We start from the raw sequence: 21460 nt of genomic DNA, 5'->3' as shown, positions 1-21460 counted from the left end.
TTTCAATCTGTATATTTTAATAAAAAAATCATCAATTAACAGAAAAATCAAAAGTTTTATTCTTAATAAATTACATTGTATATTATAAAAATTTCGTTTAGATCAGTGATTTTTTTTTTTAATTAAAAATCAAAATGAGTAATTTTCAAGAATACTAGTGTATTGTGATAAACAAATATTTATCTTTTATTTTCTATAATAAAAAAAAAAATGCAGAATAATGTTTTTCAATAATTGAAGGCAATATCTTCAAGTATATAAAATTCGGGTTTTTGACATATTAATTAGCAATATCGATTCAGTTAGAGCTGAAAATTTTTTAGTCAGATAAAAAAAAGTACATCATATTAATATTAATGATCTTAGCTATGTATTAAAGTTAATATTATAAGAAGTTCCACCAATGATATACCAAGTGTTGATTTTCTAACTATCAATGAATAAAAATTTTAAATAATTTTATATAATTAGAATTAATATTCAAACAAACTATAAAATTATTTGATATTTTTTTATGCTATTAAGAAATCTAAATCTGCTATTTTGATAGAACTACAAATGTTAGAATGTTTTAGAGTTTTATTAAAGAAAATATAATTTATAATCATAAAATTCTTAGAATCTAGAATCAAACGTCTGAGTGAAGTCACTTTTCAACAAAATTACTAATCTTTCATTTTTTTTTACCAATAAATTATTAAGTACATCCAACTTTAATTTATTTTATTTTTATTGTTCGATAAAATAATTAAATTTTAATGATTTAAAATAGGATGATATATTGTACTTTTAAAATAATCAAAATTTAAAGGTTTTCAACGTAAACGATATTGAAACAGGTAATAATGATTGTTGCTTATTTTAAAGTCGTTATCCTTATTTTGAATAAAGATAATTTTAACATCAACAACATAAGGTGTATGATTTATACATTGTTCTATTATTTACTGTTATTTATAATTTTGTGTAATATATTATATTGTATGATATATTTAAATATAGAAACTATATTTCATACTTAAGTTTAATTTATTGCAATATTTTGTTAATTTAAAATTCGTCGCTGCTTTTTAATTATGATAAATAGTTAGTTTTATTATTCTTTGTTTTATTAATACAAGTTCAAAGATTATTTAATCAAAACAATAACAAACAAAATATTTCGGTACTAATAATAGTATTTGACAATAGCTTTTCTTGTTAAGTACAATATAAATTTTAAAATAACTAAATACTTTATGATTAATTAAACTTGAAATTATTAATTATACTCCTGTCTATTTTAATATGAATCTAGAAAAGTTTTAATTCAGTAAATTTCGAAAATTTCAATATTGTTACTAATTTTTATTTACGCAATAAAATTTTACTTTTAATTTAACATAATATATTATAACCAAGCTGATGAATCATTTAAATTAATTATTGATATCGTTACAATACACTATTTTATACTATAAAGTTCATTTATGTTAAAATGTTTTTCTCTACACTAATTCAAATTTATCAGCAATAACTCATATTTTATAGGTTCTATTTATCTTGGATGAACTAAATTATTGCTTTTGAACTAGATCAGCTGTCCACCCTCGAGAAGATTTATCATTTTAAATTCAATAACTTTTTTAGAGGTGTGAAGTTATCGAAACATTGACAACAAACCACCTCTAAATGTTTTGTTTTGTAAAGCAGAATTATTATACATTCTATAAAGTAAAACAGCTTTAGTATTGGGAAACCGATTGAAACAGAACTTTAGGATCTTTTAAGAACAGTAGGCGGGTCAGTGTAATTTATAGATTTAGATACCGTATTCAGTAGTATTGTTCGCTGTTGTCCTAGCAGGTATATATTTATTATATTTTCAATACTGCATTGTAGAATCTTCTATCTCTCTAATTACGAAATAACATAATTCAAATGCTTAAAACTTAATAACATTAAATAATTAATTGTTAAATTTACTATATATTGTTTAGTTGCCATTAATGAATCCATATAAATATGATTACTAATTAACAATGATTTTAAGTATAAATTTAACATTTCATGTGCGGGATAGTACAAACAATATGCTGATAAACAGATAATAAGCAGATAACTGAAAATTATAATAAAGAAAAAATGACTAGAGAAAGTTATCATAGATTGTATTGTATAAATAAACAATAATATTTAATAATTAAATGCAAAATATAAAAATATAATAAATATAAACTGCCTCTTTGGAACACTAGTTCAATAAATTGTAAGTATTAATAAAACTACTACTTTGACACACTAGATAAAAATAAATAATAATCAAATTGTCACTTTGACATAAAGTGTAAAAATAAATATGAACTTTAGAGACTCAATAAACAAATAACAAAACTTATAGAACTTAACAATAGCTACAAAACAAACTAATAATAAAAGATATATATGACTTTCTCTCTTTAATAAATAGAAAACACTAAATATAATACTCGCTTAATAATATAACAATCTCAGCTTACTATTTTTTGTAAGTAATTCAATAATATGTGTAAACCATATCGTATAACAATAAATATAATTAATAATAAATAAAATAGATTTTCTCTACAAAAGTAATTATAATGATCTGGTAACTGTGAATTCATTTAGTGTGATTAGAGAAAGCTTTGTGGTGTATTTTTCATTTGTAATAACACTGTACTCAATAATTAATTAATAGAATTTAAAAAATTGAATAATAAAAACTCACAGGAACACAAATATGAGGTAAGCGTGGTGGTCAGCTGAGTTAGGCACATAAATCACGCTTAAAACTAAACACACAATACAAATATATCACAATAATAATATATAATACTTGATTTCAATCAAGGTTGCTAAAAAAAAGAACCGATTTAAAACGTATAAAATGTCTCAAAAACCAAAATAAATTTTAAAATTTTTTAGAATTTTCAATACTACGTGTTTAAAACGTAACAATATTAATTTAAAAATACTTATACTAGGAAGGGGGCGGTGTGGTCGAATCGGTAACGCGGCAGTACTTTGTTTCGCACTATTTTGGGTTCGAAACTACATTTGCAGAGCAAAAAATCAGTTCGGTTGGAGTTGTTACCCCTCTCGACGGACTAACCACTCGTCTAGGAGTATCAATGGTTAAGAAACCTCCTGCTTTAGGGCTGGTCCTTAATGGACGATAACGATATAAAAATAACATACTTATACTAATTTACACTAAAAAACTCAATTACACTTATGAAAATATGAACTAATAATTACCAAATAAAAAAATCAAGTATGTATTTTTATTTACACGCTATTCATTAAACTTTTACGTTTTAAAATTACTAATATTATTCTCATTATTTTTAACATGTACGACTTATCTGACGTCAACTTAAGAAGATTGATCATATTTCAGTTAAAATAGAACTTTTATGGCTTATAAAGTTTTTAAATAGTGTTAACCTTTTATATTTACAAAGTGCTTTAAATTATCTTTTTGTTCTCATATTATATAACGTTAATGTTAATGTTAATTTTTCATTAATTTTTATCGTAAGTATCATATTCCTTTTCCTTTTTTCTCAGTTTTCGCAATGACCTTTTAATCAGAAATGTTTCAATTTCGTTATCCATAATTAGAGCTCACTAATATGCAACAATGCATGACTGTCTATTGAGATTTACTCGATTATTATGATTAATTGAAGCTATTAGTATAACACGATAAGTTTTGTGCTAATCTATTTTGTTTATTTCGAAGGTAGTCCAATGTATTTACATTCGATTAATCAATAATCATCCTAGATCTTGTTGGCTACGTTATCATTTTTTTCTATTCTTAACTCAACAACAATTTTTTCGATTAAACACTACTATAGTATAAGTAATCGTCACATGTACTATTTTTACAATATAACCTATAGTTAACCCAAGTCGTGAAATGGAAATAAAAAATTTATAATTTAATAATAATTTTTTGAGCATATTTATTGAGCAACTCAATTAACAAAGCTTTTTAGAAAAATTAAACAACAAAAAAAGAAAGTATTCAACATTGAAAATTCTAAATTATCATTGAACTGTCTCAACTAAATTATAATTATCTATTCAAAAAATAAAATTGAAGAATTTTTTTATAAAAAATCTTGGACAATTGACGTAACAAAAGTTGTGTACAATATTATTTTTAAAATAAAATAATAATTTATTCTATCAGGTTTGGTTAGATTTATTAGTTGACATTCTATTAATTTAAAATGGATTTATTTTGGGCTTTGATACGGATCTGAAATGGTATTGTTTTAGTGATCGTACATATATATATTTTGTTTGTAAAATTTGAAGACTTTCTTGCTATTTGACTTTTTTGGTATCTAAAATAATTACACAGCTTATTTAATAAAAAAACGTATTTTCCTTTGTTGAAAAAGTATGGCAATTTATTTAGAATCTATTTAAATCATTTGGTTATAAAAATAAGTGGAATATAAATTTTACAGAACATTTTATGTACTCAATAAAAATATATAGATTCTTGATTTAATATTTAAAGTTTAGTTTTTTTAATGTTATGAATAAATAAATAATTTTATCTTGTAATTTGCAAAATACAAATCGCAATTTTCTAAAAATAAATAAATGTTTTGATTTGGAATGTGGGTTAGTATTATACTTATCCACATAATGTGTACTATTACACTAAACATCATTGAAAAACGGTAGCACAGTGGGGTCGAGGCATATATGGGTAAGTATAAATGATATCCAACAGTGATTAAAATCACTATCATAAGAAACGCTTCGATGCAAATTTGTTAATAGTGTTTAATTCTAAAAAAGTAACTAGGAAAATATATTCGTAGAAAGATCAAAACTATACTTTTTTCTATTCAATTTTAATACATATGACAAATGTCATAAACTTTTTAGCTTTAATTTTGAATTTTATAAGATAATTTTAATATACAAAAATTACTTTTATTACAAATATACAAATTTTAAACAATTAATTTAAAAATAATGTTTTCTTAATCAGTGTACCTAAAAAAAAATTACATTTTATACTAGTTCTTAGTATTTAAATTTATAGAACTTTTTTTTAGTTTCTTGATATTTACATTGCCGAGTATATTTTTATCAATTTTTTAAATAGTTGTAATAATAATAGTATAAATAATTTTAAAGTATACTTTTTCTTTTAACACAGACAAAAAGTTTTTTTTTCATTTTTCATTGCTAATTTATTTGATTAGCCTTATACTGTTGACTATTCTTTAGGGAATGAGTAAACATTATTTATTTGAACAGAAAATTATTTTTAGCTCTTTTTATTCAAACATTTTTTTTCTTATTTCCTAATATTTTTTTAATTTACAAAATACTTTTTTGTATATTTTTAATCATTATCTTACTAAATTTCCCCTAAATACCATTGGACTTACCCAAATTATTTTAACAGAAACAAAAAATAAAGTAAACATTTTTATTCAAGATAATATTATATTAGATAATTATTTGACTTTATTTTATTTAATGTTTATTTGACTTTGCTTATTCTTTTTTATACTTGAACTTATATTATTAAATGTATAATACAAATTTTAATTACTTAATAAATTATAAAAAACTCATAATATATCAATTAAAACGATTAAATTCGATAGCTGATTGTTTTTAAGAATACAAGTCAAATGAAAAATAATCTTCAAAAAAAAAAAAAAAACTTTTGTTCTTAGTAAAATGAAAAAATGTATAAAACTTCTCTCATTACTGTTAAAAGTAATAGTTTTTATTATACTTAAGGAACTTTGGATAGTGGTTACAACAAATTTTCAGCCAACTTTCATTTAGATAGATGAGATCCGGATGGTTAATTTTTGACCATCACAAATTAACTTTGATCAAGACATACAATTTAAGTTTCAAACTTTTGTATTTAAACAACGATTGAAAAATCCCAAAATACAATTTCAACATTTTTTTATAAACTATCTATTTACTTATATACAAATTATTCTTTCAACAAAGATTTAAAAAATTAGAAAATTGCAAAGAATTTTTTTTAAATAATAAATTTAAAAACACAAAAAAGTATAAAATATTTTTTATTTCAACTTATATTTTTTGTAAGCAATTCTGCATTTATTTATATACTACTTGTATTAATTTATTCAATAAAAATAAGGAAAGACAAATTAAGGAAAAGGTTACATTTTATTTTTATTTAATCATTTGAACAAAAAAGTTTTGAGGAAAAATGTTTATTTTAATATTAATATATTACTATACATGAAAATTAAGACCGTAGACAAAGACAAAAACAGTAAATCTAAAAAAAAGCGCGTTCCTAATTAAATGGGACTGCATAAACCTTGTTAAAAAAGGAGAACTCTGTGTAAAAAAATTTTGAAGAGTAGCAAAATTTAAACTACTGATTATTAAAAATAATTGAATGAGGGTATAAAATGGAAATAGTAATAATCGTTTTCTCTAAAAAATTCCTTAATAATTTATGAACAATTTTATAAATTCAGATTTATAGAAAAAATCTAAAAATTATTAATGGTAATTATTTGTATGAGATTATACAAATATATATGAATAATTGATTTATTAAGTAGCATGTTTATGAGAAAATTTAATATTGTGGACAATAATATTTTCAAAGCATAGTTGTTTTTTATATAATAATATCAAAAAAAAGTGTTTCTCAAAAAAATAATTACGTTTTAAAGTATAATTTTCTTTTAATTTTAAGTGTTCTATAAATTTAAAAAATTTAAATGATCAATATTGAACAAAAAAAGTGTTTGAAGTCATCTTTTAAATTAATTTATAAGGATCGTTGTATTTTTAACAGCATAAATTATAATTTTGATAATAATTATTATTTTTCTTTAGGCCATTAAATTTTACTGTTTAATTATACCTTATAACTTATTTATAATTTTGTTAAATTAAAATTTATCCTTAACAGATAAAAAATCTTTTAGGCAAAACCTTTAATTAATTAAAATTATTTGCTTTATTATTATTAAGACATTAAATTAATTAATATTCTCTATACTACTTATTATTTCTATTGATGCATTTTATTCTTAAAATTCAAATAGCTTTAAATAAAGATAATACGTTGGCTGATGTGTATTTTTTTACAATTGTATTTGAAAAAATATATTTAATGTTCAGTTACTCAGAGTCTGAGCTAGCGTGTTTCTTTGATCACAAGTTTTTGGAAACGTTAATTACGCTTAACGAAGGCTTTCGCGAAGTCCATTAACTAACCTTCATATAAGATCAAACTAAGATTTTTACTTCAAAAAAATAAATAGAAATTCTAAAATATTTACAGATTTTTTATACGAGAATTGTACAAAGTATAAATAAACAAGAAAAAAAAAATTAATTAAAGTAACTAATTTAAAAAGAACATAATTTTTTGTTATTTATTTTATAATAAAGAACTACAAAGAACTAATATTATTTTATTAAAGCTACAGTTAAATATGTTAAATATATTGTACGATTTGCTAACTATAACAAAAATTTATAATTACATAACTTTTATAAAAATAAATCAACTAATTGATAAACCCAAAAAGGAGTTTGGATTCATTCAGTATTATTTTTGTATTTCAAAAAATTTCTATTAAAAAGAATATATGGTCTTTTGATGTCTAAAATTTACATTTCCTGTCATTTACATCACACGAATAAATTTTATTCATCATCATCATTTATTTGCAGAGCAAAGCAATAGTTTTTGTATAAATATTTGGATTGCAATGCACTTTAAGTGTTTACATAGGAATAATTAAATAGGCCAAATCTAAACCCTCTTAGTTATTTCATTCAATTTTGAGGTTACATGTGATTTTTTAGTCAGTCGTCTAAGCACAATTACATACGAGTAAGTCTATCAATTTTACTTAAAAAGATGCAACCTAAAAACGAATCTTACTAAAACCGTGTTAATTACTCGACAATTACTATATTTAGTTGCTAAACTACTATTTGAAAGTAAATCACAAACTTGCTTAACATGTAGCTAAATTACTGAACATGTAAGGACTTTTAGTACTAAAACTATTAGTTAAAAACTTTTTGTTATAAATTATCATTACACTTTGATGGTTTTCTGATAAAAAAAAAATACTGCGCTTTAGTTCTTCCTTTACAACTCAAAATAATTTATGATGGTTTTATAAGAAGTTACCAAGTCAATAAATTTATTTCAAGGCAAAAATTCTATCTACTTTTTTTATAATTTAAACTATTTTTACCTAGTTTAAAAAAATATTATCTTTTTACAGTGATGTATTCAGAGATATGTTATTACATAAATGTCGTATTTGCCACCCCATTTATTTAGTAATTTGTCATTGTAGACATCTCTATGGCCACTCCTAATGTTGCCACTCTAAGCTTCAGCCTACTTAGCATGGCTAAGAACGCAACTGTCTCGTCATTATTATTTATATAATTTTGGAGTTTTAATTTTACGAAAATTCGATTATATTATTTATTCAAACAATTTATTTGTTGTAAAAGGTGTGTACATCATTTGTTCAGTGACTGCGATAAAAAAATGTAAAAATAAGAAAGGTTTATCCCAATAAATCCATGTGCTCGTTGATGCCTTTAAAGCCAAACCCATTATAGGCTCCAAAATATTCTATTACCTGTTTTATTTTTTATGGTGCCTTGAAAATATTTACGACCGAAAATGCGGTAAATGTTTGGTGTTATAAATAAACTATTCTGGAGACGAATTTATCTCCTTCGACGTTATTCAAAAATATTTCTTTTTTTCAATAACGTCGCAAAAAGCTTATTATTAAAATGTCCCACAATTAATGACATATTTTTAACTATTTGATAAATTGTTATTTCAGAATTTACAAAGAAGCTGTGCGACAGAGACAGGCTCTATCTAGAACCTCGAGTAATATTATCTTAAATAGCATACACCAACATAGGATACAACATTACAGTCATAGATTAAGACCTCCGGACAGTGATAGCTTAACAAATGGCGGTGGTAAGTGTACTAAATAATTATGTTTCGTCGTTGAATATGAATGATAATTTGAGCACAGAGTTATTATTTTCTAGTATTAAATTATTTTAGTTAAATACCGCATAATGTAAAGATAATCTCACCTAAATATTAAGTAAAGATCTTAAAGTCTTAAAAAGTTACAAGCCGCATGATAAAACAATAATTTAGACTGCAAAATCATTACACAAACAAAACAATAAATATTTGTATAATATATGTATGCATATAATAATATAAATATGACTAATAAAAAAGTCATATAGCAATGATATGTTGAACATTTTTTTTTTTTTTTGATAATATGCATAATTCATAAAAATATTTGTTTTTTATTGAAATTATTAGTGAACCTTTCTTTTATATTATTTATCCCTAATTATTCATCCCATAATGTTGAACTCAAATAAATATTACTTTGAGAAAATGTTCACATCGAACTAACGCGTTGGTTGCAAACGGACTAATATGTTTTTCGCATTAAATACAACTTGAATTTATGTGGAATTTATTTAGCATAAAAGACTGGTTAGGTTTCATATAATTTTATTAAATACCAAATAAATTTTCAGCTGTGATTCTATAGTAGCACTATAAAAATGTATTCGTACAGTTTTATGTTATTTCTAACTATAAAAAAAGTTTTTTGTAACTTATAGGAAAAATATAAACAGTTTGATTATTAAAGAAAAAAAAAGTTTTAAATGTAAAAGTGTACATCTTATAACCAGCAAAAAAAAATCTACATGCAGAATAGTGAAATAGTTTTAAAACTTTTTTAAGTATTTTTACAATAAAAGTTTAAGCGAAATGATATATCATTTGCTGACATTTTAATCTACTATCGCCAGTTTGAGTTAAATAAACGTACGTTAAACCAGCATCAGATTCTCATAGTTATCTCTGTATAAATTTCCGAGAAACTCATAGAGACACACGCGCGCAACACGATTGTAAGTCGGTGACAATTGCTAAAGTACGGCAGAGACTCGATCGATGCGTAGGCTCTGGGGCATATCAATCATTCAGCGTGCGGTCGAGAGAAAAAAGAGAACTGACAGCCAGATAGACCATTGTGTCTACATTTATACATTAGGAGACTGATGAGTAAAGGCTAATAACCAAGATGTTTGAATAAGATAAATTTATGTATACATATATATGAGTATATATATATTTTTTTATGAACGAAGTAATTAAATTTTTTTTTTGCGCCATTAAAAACTTCTACTTTTCTAGTTCGTAAAATAAATTATATGATTCAAATTGTATTGAAGTATAATTGTTACAAGGATATATCGTCAAAGCTTAAGAAACCAAGTCTAAAACAGTAACAAATAAAATAATTTTAAGATCACATTTTAGTGGAACAAAGAATTTTGTTTAAGTGTTTTTAATACAACTCAGCAAATTTGCTGCCTTACTATATAAAATTAGTTCTATTTAATTAGGTTCGCTAAACCAACAATTTATAAAACGAACGTGTATATAATCTACATAAGTTGTTTTTATTAGCCTATAAGAACCACAAACTTATTAAATAAATGGAACGCACGTACAATATTAAATTCACACACAAACATTCGGTTTGAGCAATGTAAGAAGATATGAATAATTTAAAACATAATAATATTTTGCATGTAAATCTTATACGACTTTGCTCTTATTTTCTTAAACTCCTCTTTTTCTTTTGGCAACACAATTTGCTTAGAACTGAATATTGTTAGCAAAGAAACTTTTTTTCTAAACCAAAACTATTATAAAATATATTTAAAGTTGTTTCAACTAAGTATTCATTCTAATAGACAAAACTCTGGTAAATTTAAAAAAATGTTAAATTTTAGATTTAACAATTAAAAAGGTGTTGCAAAGATTATATAGTTGTTAATTATTCCTTGAGCTTTTAATACCTACTATACTTATAAATTAGCATTTTCCAACTAAAATAAAATAAAAAGCAGAAGACGACTTTTTATTCCTAATCTTTAAATTCTTTCTCTGTAGTAATAACATGTTAAACAATTCTTTCTGTAATAACATGAATTATCAAAAAATAAAAGTTTAGAATGCACATTTTGCCGTATTATCTTTGAACGAATAGACAGTTGGCAGGTTTTGAAAACAAACTCAAGACAGATTACAAATCACCATTAATCCTAAGATTTTTGTAGTATTCAAGTTGGAAAGTTTCCAAAATAAAATGACACGGTTAACCGGAGCTGACAGATGGCTATTACCGTTAATAACATAAATTACTAGTTTGTTTTGCGATAATTGTTTATTTGGTTTATATATATATATATATATTTATTTTTTTTTTTCTTAAGTGTGAAGATGATAATCATTGGCTTTACAATGATATTTTTTCGATGATGTAGTTGATTTTAAATTTACTTTTTTTATCGGTCTATCTTCATGCGTGTGACTAACTTATCAGTATTTATAAAGAAATACATGTAAAATGCAAATCAAAATGAACTAAAGAAGTACTTCAATTACTTTTTTATAAAATAAATAAATTAAAATAATATCTTTAAAAACCAAGTATAATTTTATGTCAAATATTTTTATTTTACATGTTTGACAAGTAATATACAAAAAATAATATACCTTATATTCTATACTCTTAAATATCTTAAAAGAATAATTCAATTTATACGATGATTTTGATAAATAATTTTAATTGCAACTCAATTAATGAATTAATTTGTAAAAAAAATTTTATTCTATTTAATTCAATATGAATATGTTATAATTTACTGCATAAACTATAAGGTTAAACCATATACTTTTATAATTTTGTTGTTAAACTTTAAACATTATTCATTTTTTTCATGAAGAAATTTTTATAATTTGTCATTAAGAATAAAATATCAAAAAAGTTGACTAAAAACCATTATAGAAAAAAGTTTAATCAAGCTGTATAAGTTTTTGATAAGTCAAAAATATTATTAAAATGTTCTTTTTTGTTTTTACTCGATGGTTAAAAGTGTTGACAAAATCTATTTTCAGCTTGTTTGTATGTATTGTTAGTAGTAAATGTGTACTTATGTATGTCGATAGCAATTTAATTTTGAAGTTTAGATTTACAAAAGCTTAATAAAATAAAAAAAGATGTCTTGCCCGCACGTGATTGGAACACTTTAAATAATGGACCAGTGTGCACAACTTTTAATATGCCATAGTCATTGATTGATTATACTTTTAAAAGTTTCAATTATCAGGTGAGTGGAACATTTTCAAAAATGACGTTTTACACGCGCGTTTGTTGTTAAATTACACTGTTGTATAAAAGAATTGTTAAAATGTTTTCATTTAACAAGAATCAAAAGCGTATCCGTCGAATAAATGCAAACTCGAGTCACTCTCTTCAAAATCTTTGTTTCGCTCACAATGCTCTATTAACTACACAATGCTCATATTGACTTACTTCGGATAATGATCTATTATGTGATAAAAGGAAAATAAATAATGTCCGGAAATACTTTTTGTACCATGACAATAATATAAAATATTATTCCAGCAATAACTATGAAAATTCTAAAACTTTCAAACATATATTACAATAAGGAAAAAAGTATAAATCGCAATCCAAAATAATCTGATATACCATGATGGTTTCATGAGTTTTTAGGTTTCAATTACTATTCAAAATAAAGTATATATGCTCAGATTTTGTAAGGGTTTAATGGCTTTGAACAATACAAATAAACTACAAGTATACCTATAAATGACCTTAATGGTATTAAGTTTCAATTGAGTTTGACTTGAACTAAAAGCCCAAATAATTGAATACTGTAAACTATCCATGTGAAATGTTACAAATGCGAGATTAACAATAACCGTGATTAACAATCACGGTTATTGGAAGTTATCGGAACAACGATCAAGTGTTTAATTTCACATAAATACTATCGAATTTCAGATTCTCTCGAGTGAGTGTGATTTCCGACGGCAGTTTTAAAAATTGATGTTATACAAGTAGCTAACTACATTATATTTGATTCCTATGTGAAATGTAGTCTTACCTAAGAAAATAATTTCAAATAAAATGTCACGAGTCAATTTTAAATTATTTTTTCAAAACAACTAACAATGGCAGCTTGTTCAATTATTGGTAATGTTATGCTTGTTTTTTTTTAATTTAATTTTTAAAGAGTTTATTTTTAGTTTATTCAGTATACTATACAATAGCTTTCTTTGTTAAATTCATAATGAAATCATACTAATTTAGACATATAAACAATAAACAGTATAGCTAAAGACTATAATATTTAAGTCTATAGATTGTAAAAAATGAGATTAAAATAATAAAGTTTTTTTTTAATTAAAAAAAACAATTATTCAAAAATACCGTTAATGTTCTTACTTTAATCGAAAAATGAAAAAACTTAGATTTATCAGTAGCTTTAACATAATAGACAAAAATAAATGAACAACTATTGTCTGTTTAGATTTATGACTTACGACCAAAAAAGAAGCAAATATTTTGTTTTTGTATACCATAAGTTTTACAAATAATTATAGACATACCTAATGATGTTAAGTGTGACATTATATTTATTTATAAAAACTTTTCTAGAAATATTCAAAAGGTTTATGCTTAAAGAAGTGCTATTTAATGGCAAAGAAATTTTAATTATTTTTAAACCTATTAAGAATGTCTATTTAGCGTTTATTCTAGTATAAAATTTAAATTATATAACTTTGACATTATAAAATAATAATTTGAAAATTATTAATCATAATTATCTTTTTGTTTCAATTTATTTGAAAAATATAGCAAATCAAAATTTCATAGAAATAATGTAATCATTGGCGTTAATAAAGGATGCTTTGTGGAGCCAGCATCTAAAAGCTTAAGAAAATAATACATAAACAAATATAAACCTTGGTGAGAAACTTCATTTATTTTTAGCATCAATATTATCATTTATTTTATGAACTTTATAAAATTATAAAAACTTCATTAGAATAAATAAAAATAAATAATGGAGACATAGCATGCAACATTGCGTTAGTGGAAGCAACTCTGAATATTTATATATTTTATTTACTTGCTTTAGTTTTATTGTTCTATTTGATTAAAAATAAAAAATTAGCACTTTACTGACATTTTATATTGATTAACATGTAGACTTTTAACTATCTTATAATTAGCTTTACAACTTTCTTATTAAACAAAATCACAAATAAACACAACCTGTAGAAAATTTACAATATATGTAACATATCAATCATAATATTAACTATTATGCCAGTAAATTAGTATTGATAAAAATTATATCACGACCAAGAATTAATGATTACAATATTGAGTTAGTCCACCTTTTTTCTTGAATCCTCTAATGTCTGAAATTTAAAATGGTCATAACGGACATAAACATATAATCCATAAAATCAACTTTTCAACTGTACTATACGGTTGAAACTAATACCTCGACTAACTGAAACATAATACTTCGTTTTTTAATAGGTTTTAATCAAATTGAAATGATTTTGTTATTTTGTTAAACCTTCACTAGAGTGTTTTTTATATCAAGAAACGTCCAATTAGTTATGTGTATTATGTACTTCAAAGGTTTTATTTTTAGAAATAGTAATAACGGACTACAGAGAATTTCTTGTTTATAAAAGCAAATTAATTATTTAGAAACTTTTCTTTTGAATTTCAAAACACGTTTTGCTTAAAATGCATTTTATAAATTTTCTTAAAGGTAAAATCTAACATTTTTATACAATTTGACCAAAAACAGTATAGACTGTTAGGATAAAAAACATTATTATGATATGATATTTACTAAACCACTTTCATGATTCCCAAAACCACTACTATTTGCAGTAAAAAATACTGAAGCATCTGCAATGAATCCAATTTCAACCTCTATAAACAAATATATACTAAAGTTATCTGAAACAATATGAGCTTTACTAAAAAAAATACTTGCATACAGTAAAATAATATCATTACTAAAAAAGACCTAATAGCATTGAATGTACAAGTAACGTTTCAAATTTATTACAACTACGTAATTAAAAGTAATGTCTATAAAATACTGAAAATTTTCTATATGTAAAAATAACATATTTAAAGGTATAAATAAATAAGTTTCGTGTAAAATTAGCTATTTTCTAAAATTTATCAACCATAAGTGCAACTCAGATAAATGGAGAGGATCTTATTTCCCCATTTTAGTAAATCACATGTATTATTATATTAAAATATTTTTAAGGCTGCGAAAAAAATCAATTTAGCATTCTTCAAAAAATGTCTTTCTAGTTACACATATGATATTAACTATAACGATGTCTTAATGCAAAAAGGTATGAAAAATGTTATGTATTAATAATTTTTTATTGAGATAAAGTGATTCAAATATTAAGTTTCTCCTTGCCAAATTTATACAGAATTCATTTTACTTATAGGCTAATATAATTATATAACTTACTCGTTTTTGTCAAAAATACACTTCAAATTATTTTTACACTGAGCTATTAATATATTGTTTACTCAGGCTTCACAAGTTAACATATTTATTCAACTCGTTTAACTTAAATTAATTTTTAATTTAGTAAATTAAATGAAAATATTTTTAATTTAATTAAGTTAAAAGTAACTAGAAAAAATCGGCTCTATTTTTTGAAGTGAAATAAGATTTTTGAAAATCAATTCATGAAGGAAGAACTGTCTATTTTATTTTTATAAATAAAGATAACGATACACAATATGTATAGAAAATATCCAGATAAATAAAAACACTATATAAATTAATTTAATAGTCAAAATTCCAATTGACTAATTCATTATCTCGTGAAAAATATATGACGGTTTTTTTTTAACATTAATTTCTAAGATAACACTTTAATGGTTTGAGAATAAATCATTTTGAAAGTTAAAGCTATCTGGATTTAAAAAAAATAAATTAATCAAAGATCAAAATCATAAAATGAATGCTAAAAATATTAAATGTCAAAATTAAATTTAATTGTTCAAAAAAACCGATAACATTTTTTAATTATTTTTTTTTTTTTATAATATAAAAAGATTCACAAAAATAACTATATTTCTATTTAATTTGACAGATAAATGGTAGGAATTGTTTTAAACTTTTTTAATTGAAATTTTTTCATTACCTTTTTCTTAAAAAATATAGAGGGTATTAACCTGTAATGTATTTACATTCACGAGTTCATGTTGTGCAGTAGTTATTTTGTATTATTTTACGTTTAGGTTTTGAAAAATTAAAAGTCGCTATGATTTATAAAAATAAATTAACAATAATTATAGTATAATTTAGGTATTTAATTGATAATATTTTATTCACTGAAACTGCAACACATTTATTTTTTACTATAAAATACATTTTTGTTCAATATAGACAGTTTAAATTTTTCTATATATTAAGTTCAATGAAATGATGTATACATATGTTCTACTTATTAATAAAGTACTAAGTACTTATTAATATAATACTAATAAAAAGCAGTAGTTTTCCCTGTATTTATTTGCAGTAATTAAATAATATAACCATTTTCAAAATCTTATAATTTATTTCATTTTGAGGACAAAGTCTAATGTATTGATATCATTTGACTCTTGTTTGATCAACACTTTTCTTAGACACCAACAGTTGTAAAAATATTATAGTTTTAATACACATATAAATTGGATCGCGGGATTAAAAACGTTTAGTCTTTTCTTCTCTTCAATAACCATTTTCTAGACTGTAATATAAAAAAAAGTTCTTTATATAAGTCCACGAGTAAAGAAACATAACATAAAATAAAAACAAGATTTTTAGACATAAAAAAATATAGAATTCTAAGTGTGTTTCACACAACACACAAATTGATGTATAAATATACTGATCAAAATTTTAACTTCAAAGATCTAATCATATATAGTATACCCTTTATTTTCTACTAAAAATTACTCTTTTCCCCTTTATAAATTAGAAAAAAAATAAATTTTTAAAATAAACACTATTGATAAAAGTTAATATTTTATAATTTAACAAGCCTATATTTTTCACATTTAATTTAAATTTTATTAAATAAAAGAAAATATAACACAATAATTCTACTTTAAAACACTTTTAATGGTATTAAAATTATAATTATACTAATTAAAAAAAGTCATTCAAGAAAAATTGACATCAAGAGATAAATTTATATTAATATAAATATTGTACATTGGGAATTAATAGGTATATAATTTCATTAATAAACTTGAGTTACAAAATTTGTTTAGTATTTTCTTGTGTCACACATAAAATAAATATATTTATTTCTTACATTATTTATTTTATTACATTTATTTTGATTACATTATTCTTTTATTGAATAAATCCTTCAACAAAAAAGTTGGTAAAATAAAACATAAAATATTTTAAATTCATAATTTATACAACATTAAATCATAGTCCTATTCACAACTATAAACTCATATCATGCATGTCACTAGTTCCTCATATAGTATCTAAAAAGAAAACCTATAATATACTTGTCTATAGGTTTGTGTAACTAAAAAGACTTTTTTCATTTGTCATATATTTATAAAAAAATGTCTAAATTTCATTAAAAACGAACAAAATCCAGAAATAAAAAAAACAAATTATTAGTAATTTTTTTCTGAAAATAGAAGTAGGAATCTTGGTAATAGTTAAATAAATAAAGAGAATTAACAAAATAAGATTTGGAATTTCAAGTAAAATTATTTTGTTCGATTATCAATTTGAGAGATTTTTATTTTTTTCAGTAAGGTTTTTTCCGACAAATATTGAAAGAGACAGTAAAAATCACCAAACCAGAAAAATTCATGAGAATATAGTTGAGCTTCAAATAAAGCTTTAATCTTTCGACCATTTACTTTTCTTACTGCCTTTTACGAGAACACTATGTTATTTTCCGTAGAATATGGATTGAAAAAATGGGGTTTCTCAATTAAACAGATAGATTTTTTTTCACTTGCAATTGATATTTTGTGCATAAAAATATTTAATGGTAAATATAATATGGATCCGGACATTTTTTATAAAAATTTCAAATTAATTTCAGTAAAAAACTTATGAATTATTTTATGATGATATATTTACATTATTTTTTTTATTATTTAAAAGAGAGAAATAAATAATTTTGGAGATATCTCGCAAATTCATAACTGATTTTTTCAATCTTAAAGCAAATAACTTTTTGAATTTTAAAATTAATTTCATTCATGCAATAAATATTTAAAAAATAATTATAGATATGTAAATACTTGCCGACCAAATTTTTCTATATCTGCTGTAAATGAATAATAAAGTTAAAACTTGTAGTTTTAACGATAATAATAATAGAGGTATAATTAATAATTTAAGTTGGCGGTTTGGCGCTAATTTATCTCTGTCGTTTGTTTTTTTTAATTTATAAAATAAATGTTCATTAAATAATATTATTTATAATTTAGCACGAATTAAATCCCAAATACTCGATTCATTAATTTATTTACTGAGATAATTAATATCTACTTGAAAAATTATCCTTTTACAGCATTTATGCTATAACAGGTAGAACAGAATAACATAATTTTTCATAAATAATACGTTCATATTTAATACTATTGAGTAGTATTGATTACCTACCATTTAAAAACTGATTAATAAAAAAAAAAAAGTATTTATTATTGCAGATTACATTTTTACAATTATTTATTTTGAAAACTGAAATAAAATATAAATAATTAGATAGTAATAGGCATACATATCAAAACATTTATATTTTTATAATACTAATTATATATAGCTTAAAAATTACTAAATCATGCCGTATGAAAGTTTAGAGTTCATCAATACACATGATATTTATTGAAAAATGTTGTCATTATTGTTTTTTAATCATATCTATGTAGAGTCTACTTTGTGCAGTTTCTGTTATGAATATATACGTATTAAATAAATTGTAATATCAACCATTATTTTAACAACTTTCTTTTAAAATATATTTATAGTAAAAAACTTCAAAACGATTTGCTAGTCATTCAACTATTTTTACGAGCTATAAATAATCAAAATTATTTATTTTCTTTACTTATATTTCTTTTTATATCCCTTAACTTTAAAAATAAAATTCTATTCTCAGAAATGACGAACAATAAATATAGTACAACTAAATGGATTCGGATTTGATGACTGCGCTTCAAAATACAACAAAATCTAATGTATTATATATCAATACAATGTATTGGTTGGTCACCTTATAAGCTGTTAAGTTAAGTTAACATTTATATGCAAATTAAACTTATGGTGCAAAATCACATGAATTATGAGTCAAATGTATTATACCGTTACAACAAGAATCAGATTACCAATAATAATATATTTTATTTATTAATAAAATTTTATAGCTCAAAATTATTTTTTTTTTAACAAAATTATTACTGAATAAATTCATTGGATCAATAGTCATAACAAAAGTAGATTTATAGATATTTTAGTCTTAAAAGATTGTACAGAAATAATTTTTTATGGGCTATTTAAAATAAACAGGTGATTTTAAATTATTGCGTTTGTTACATATACTGCTAATAAAAATTATCATAATTTATAAATATTTATTATTATTTCACTTTAATAAGTTTTCGTAGAAAAACCATATCGTCACATTCTCGCTCATATTAAAATTTACTACTTTTAAATGTAAACTTTTCTTGTTCTATGGCTAACAGAGTTGGATTTGTTAATAAACCATTGTTTATACTTTTATAATAACTAAATAGGTCAAGAAACTAATGTTCTAGCATTAAAAAAGTATTTAAAAAAATGTAAAGTTTTATGATAGGAATGTGTGTTTTTTCGGAATAGAATTTATGTTAGAAAATTGCATCGAATGCATAGCAAAAAATGCAGTTTACGTCGTAAAGGCTGCCAGAAATAATTACGTATGCAACTTAAACAAAGTCAACGGACGCCATATCGATTAAGTAATACCAAAATGGGTCACTTGGCCAACAGTAACTTCTATACACATTCGAACACACGTGCACCCACATACACGACACAAATGCTCGCAGCAGGCACAAGCTCGTTATGATGTACCATCGGATAAAGACCGCAATAGACTTGCACACATCCGGCCTCGTTTGCAGTATTATTAATTCTAGGTTGCCTTTAGCAGCTTTTGCAACACTGTAATTCTTGATGGTTCCGTTATAACATATTATTGTTTTGTGTAGCAGCACAAAAAGTAGTCTGTCTGTCCGTAAATCAACGCGTTCCAATAACAAATAAAGCTCTGTGCAATCTTATCGACTTGTTTTTGCTTATGCGGCCGCACAAATCGTTGGATCTGCGCCCATTTGTGTGTACGTTGAGTCATTAAATTATTTTAATGTTTTACACCCTTCTCGACCCTGTTTAGTTAAAACGGCTGAGATTTAACGCTTTTTCGCCTTATCTTATAATGATTTTCAAGCCGACGACGTCGATATCAACTAAAATCATCCCATGAATTAAAATTATTCCATTGTGCGAACAAAGAGTAATTAACCATGTAACATCATAGAAAGCATATAAAACCTGGCATTACTATTCGGTCTTTTGTTAATTTAAAATTACACTGTTGTTCGCGGTCATGCCTTTATAACAGTTATACGCTTTGGGTGTTTCATGATATACTATAAAAGTTGTTCTTAGTACCTTATAGTAATTAGTTTTGCCACGTTTACTGCATTTTCGAAGGCACGATCTTTACAATAAACACTTCTGTTTACCTCTTAGAAATTTCAAGATTTTATTGATTTATGATGCCTGAACTGATGGGTACATAAATACTACAAAAATTCTACTAAAAGCACTATATTTATATCACATTTATGTAACATTTTTTACTAAAAAGCTTAATTAATCTATTGAAACACGTACATAAGTCTCGAGAGCGAGTTTTAGTTTACAACTTTATGTTTATAAAATAATTATGGCGGGCGACAATTATTCGTTTAACAATTAGCAGACAGATCTTTAATGTTGAAATTAAAATTTTAAATAAGTTTACTCGACAACTTTTTCCTTTGTATTTGAAATTTTGTTTCAAAACTTTTGATTGTCTCAGCTGCCTATATTAAGTACCTTAATTTTCGTATGATTTATATGTAAAAACTTTTAATATAAAAATAGTAGAATTTTTTAATTAAGTAACTGTCAATCAAATGTTTGTGTATTTTAGAAAAATGTCTAGTAGGTAGGACAATTAATAGGCATATACAATTATGTACCTGTAAGTATCTATTAGTATTATAGTTTAAATTAATTTTTTAACCACAACAACTCAGTACATTTGATTATATAATGATTTATTTCATACTGCAAAAGTATTTGATAAAATTAAAATTTATAGTTCTCAAAAATCATATGGAGGTTCACATAAAAAAATTGCAATTTT

The 21460-nt window shown here is 23.3% G+C and overlaps 1 protein-coding gene across 11 annotated transcripts in view; it reads left to right on the top strand.

The window, feature by feature from the left end:
• Window positions 1-21460, top strand: part of LOC126902377 (octopamine receptor beta-3R-like) — a 104420-nt gene that overhangs the window by 41417 nt on the left and 41543 nt on the right. For all 11 annotated transcript variants that reach the window (XM_050679559.1, XM_050679568.1, XM_050679560.1 and 8 more), the window contains one exon: window positions 8880-9025. In XM_050679559.1, coding sequence (XP_050535516.1) covers window positions 8880-9025 — 146 coding nt within the window. The remainder of the gene's footprint in view (window positions 1-8879; window positions 9026-21460) is intronic.

Source organism: Daktulosphaira vitifoliae, unplaced genomic scaffold (genome assembly GCF_025091365.1).
Source record: "Daktulosphaira vitifoliae isolate Bord-2020 unplaced genomic scaffold, ASM2509136v1 Scaffold_3, whole genome shotgun sequence".
Lineage (NCBI taxonomy): Eukaryota > Metazoa > Arthropoda > Insecta > Hemiptera > Phylloxeridae > Daktulosphaira > Daktulosphaira vitifoliae.
This window is presented reverse-complemented; position numbering and strand designations above follow the sequence as displayed.